Here is a 3,804-nt window from a genome sequence, read left to right on the forward strand (position 1 = left end):
ATTCTGTATGGCTGGATAATTTTCCATTCTGTGTGTGTGTGTGTGTGTGTGTGTGTGTGTGTGTGTGTGTATGTGTGAAACTTTATTCATAAGTTAGCAGACATGTGGTTGTTTCTACTTTGATACTTTTATGAATAGTGCTGCTATAAGCATCTGTTTTTATTTTAATGTGTAGGAATGTATTGCCTGTATGTGTGTCAGTGCACCCATGTTGTGCAGTGTTGGCGGGAATCAGAAGGTGTCACATACCCTGGAACTGGAATTATGGACAGTTGTTAGTCGCCTGCCATGTGGGTGCTGGGAAGCGAACCCTGGTTCTCTCCAAGAGCAGTCAGTGCCTGACTTCATTCAAAAAGCTGTATTTAGACATGCATGATTTAGTTAACACTGGGTAAGAAAGGAGTGGGCAAATTAATATTTAGGCTTCTGTCACAATTTTTGTTAACCTTTTAGGATGACTTCTAAAATGGAGTCCTATTTCTCTCAAATCTGATGTATTAAACCATACAAAACACTTTCATATTCTTTATATTTAATATTTGAATAGTTATGAAATCATTATTTGAATTAAACTCACTTTGATTTTTAGCACTTCTATTCAATAGTTTTCTTTTCTTCACAGAAATACCGGTATCAGGATGAAGATACACCTCAAGAGCACATTTCCCCACAAATCACCAATGAGGTGATAGGTCCAGAGTTGGTTCATGTCTCAGAGAGGAACCTGTCAGAGATTGAAAATGTCCATGGATTTGTTTCTCATTCTCATATTTCACCAGTAAAGGTAGGATAATACTTGTTTGTTACTGCTTCTTGCTGTGAATTACATGTTGATTTTGTTAGAAATAGTAGCTCAGGTTCTGAGAGAGCTTTTCCTTCAATGTAGCTCTCCCACCCCAGGTTGATTTTAGTTTTATGGTTTTAAGGAATTTCAGGTTATATACTAGTATTTCTATTATTTTTTTAAAGATGAATTTTATAAATGAATTTTATTAAAGGATACTATCTTTATAATTTAATTATTGTATTTCAGATACACTAAAGTATTTTAAACACTTGCTTTAAATATTAATAGATACATAAAAAGAATATTAGCATAATCTTTGAAATCTATTATGTACCTTTTCTTGGTCCTTTCCCTTTTCTAAAACTAATCACAATTCTAAATTTGATATTTACCCTTTCTTAAAGTTCTACTACATCTTTAGACTTAGAATCAATGTATCTTTTATTGTGAATATTTTCAACTTTGCAGTGAATTCATGTTGCACTTTTGTTCAACATTATATTCCTGAGATTCATTATTTAATTTTATGATCTAGAGTTTCTTATTTTATAAGCATACATAATGTTTCTCACTTTTGGTAAGTGGTGAATTATTTTCAGGCTTTTCCTCCCTGAAAATAATAGTACATACCCCCCCCCCCCATGAATGATGCTAAACTGCTTTGTAATATTTGTGTTATTTCCACTTTCAGAACAAGAAACAAGTTTTTAATTGGTCTGTATTCTCATAAATATGTGATGGTCTTATTTTTGTTTTGAATTTGAAATGGTATTTCATTGTGACTTGAATGTGCATATCCTTTTTTATAAGGAATTAAGATATACCTGTGAATCAGTCAGGCTTTCTTTTTTGTAACTTGCCACTTAGGATTTTTGCTATTTTTATATCCTTTTGACTGATTTGTAAGAGTTCTTTGTTTTGTTTTGTTTTGTTTTTAGTATTCTGAATATCGTTTGTTGGTGGTATATATGATTTATAAGGAACATTTCTTTTTCTATAGCTCAGATTGACCTGGGATTGCAGTCCTCCTGACTGCTTCCTGAGTGCTACTGGGATAACAAGCATGGGCTGCCTATTTCAGCACTATATCAAGTTTTTAAAAAGTTAGTACATAATATCAGAAGTTTAAGAACTTGACCAGCATAGTGGCATACACCTGTAACTGTCGTATCTTGGGAAACTGAGCTAGGAAGATTGCTGCACCTTCAGTCAGTGAGTGACAGCTGGTGTTCAAGGCTAATCTGTGCTGCAGAGGGAGACCATGACTTCCCACTCCCCAAATTAAAAGAAAAAAAAATTGCTACATATTACATAGTATATTTATACCATAATTTGTCATATCCAGTCTTTAATATTTGTCCCTATTTTTATTAAGGAAAATAAAGATACAGTGAATAATCTTTGGGGGAAAAAAAATAGTTGGGCTACTTCTTTAAGATGGATTTTTTTCCAGAAGTCCAGTTACTGAGTCAAAAGCATAACATTTTTGAAGGTTCTTGGTACTTAACAGACTGTATTCTTTTTTTTTTTTATTTTAAGATTTTATTTTAAAATTCTGCGTAGTTTTTATGTGTCTGTGTGTATATCCGTGTGCATGCAGTGCCCACAGAGGCCAGAAGATGGTGTTTCCATCTCTCCAGCCCCCAGACTATATTCTGATACAACTGCCACTTAAGAATGCTTTGGGGGAATTTCTTGCTGCTTGTCCTACCTCATGTGTGAGTTCTTATGGCCATCACCTCTTAAAATACTTGTTTGAGGGATGACAGAGTAAGAGTGGGTAAAGGTAATATTAAGTACATTTGTTAAGGTTCCTTTAACTTTTTGTAAAGAAAAAGCAAAATAAACATTACATATACATTCTACAGAAACAAATATAAGAAACTCAGCAGTGAAGCATCTTTTATATAAAATAAAATGTTTATTATCAGATTAGCATCCTTTTTGAAAGAAAAAAAGCCAGTGTGGGGGCTTTTTCTACTTTTATAGTTTGTAATGAAGCAAAACAACTGTTAGGGTATTTCATTATCTATCTAGTTGTTGAGTTTTTTAAGTTTTTTATTTATTGTCTATGTGTATGTGTGTTTTCTTGAATGTATGTAGGTGCATCCCATATGTGCAGTGCCCTTAGAGGGCAGTGAAGTCTCTGGAATGGAGTTATGGACAGTTATTATCCGCTATGTGGTTGCTGGGAACCAAACCCCAGTCCTTTGCAAGAGAAGCCAGTGCTCTTAAGCACTGAACCATCTCTCCAGCTCCAGCATCTGGTTTATTAACAATATTATTAATGAAATTTGTTCTTTGACAATTTCATACATGTATATAATACATTCTGATTACTCTCACCCCTTAACCCTTCTTATCTTCCTTCTACTCCTGTTTCCCATGTTCATGTCTTTGTTTTCTTCCGTGACCCACTGTTTCATTAGGGCCATCTATGTGAAAAGAGTGATTCTTCCTCCTCCAGAATCCATCAGTAGCCAATAGTTCAGTGAGGCGAACCATACCCTCCCCCGACTGTGACTGACTATTGATAGGCCCAGTCTTATACAGGCAGCCACAGCTGCTGTCAGTTTGTGTTTGCAGTGGCTGTGCCATGCCCAGGAAAGAACAATTTGTAACTCTTTTCTCTGTCTTCTGGCTCTTACATTATTTCCGCCTCCTTTTCCTCAATGTTCCTGGAACCTTAGGTGAGGGTTATACATACCGTGTTTAGAACTGGCAAGATGTCTCAGCAGATAAAGGTGTTTGCTGCGAAGCCTGACCACCTGAGTTTGATCTTTGATTCTTATGGTGGAAGGATAGAACTGACTCTTGCAAGTTGTCATCTTACCTCCATATGTGTACCATGGCACATATGCACAGAATGAAAATGTAATTCAAAAATGAAAAATAAATACGCTGTTTAGGACTGAGCACACAACTCAACTGTTACTTGTTCTCAGCACCTTGAGCAGCCATTCATTTCAAAGAGAAGTTTCTCTGATTGAGACTGAAAATAACATTTATCTGTAGGT

At 35.3% G+C, this 3,804-nt stretch overlaps 1 protein-coding gene across 1 annotated transcript in view; it reads left to right on the forward strand.

The window, feature by feature from the left end:
- Window positions 1-622: 622 nt before the first annotated feature.
- The window catches only part of LOC108491115 (disks large homolog 1), a gene marked incomplete at its 5' end in the record, with an annotated part of 68,726 nt that continues 65,544 nt past the window's right edge, over window positions 623-3,804 (forward strand). The window contains 1 exon segment of the mRNA XM_017799489.2: window positions 623-784. Within this exon segment, the coding sequence (XP_017654978.2) occupies window positions 623-784 (162 nt within the window).

This window comes from Nannospalax galili, unplaced genomic scaffold, assembly GCF_000622305.1.
Source record: "Nannospalax galili isolate Female #2095 unplaced genomic scaffold, S.galili_v1.0 scaffold598, whole genome shotgun sequence".
NCBI classification, from domain to species: Eukaryota; Metazoa; Chordata; class Mammalia; order Rodentia; family Spalacidae; genus Nannospalax; species Nannospalax galili.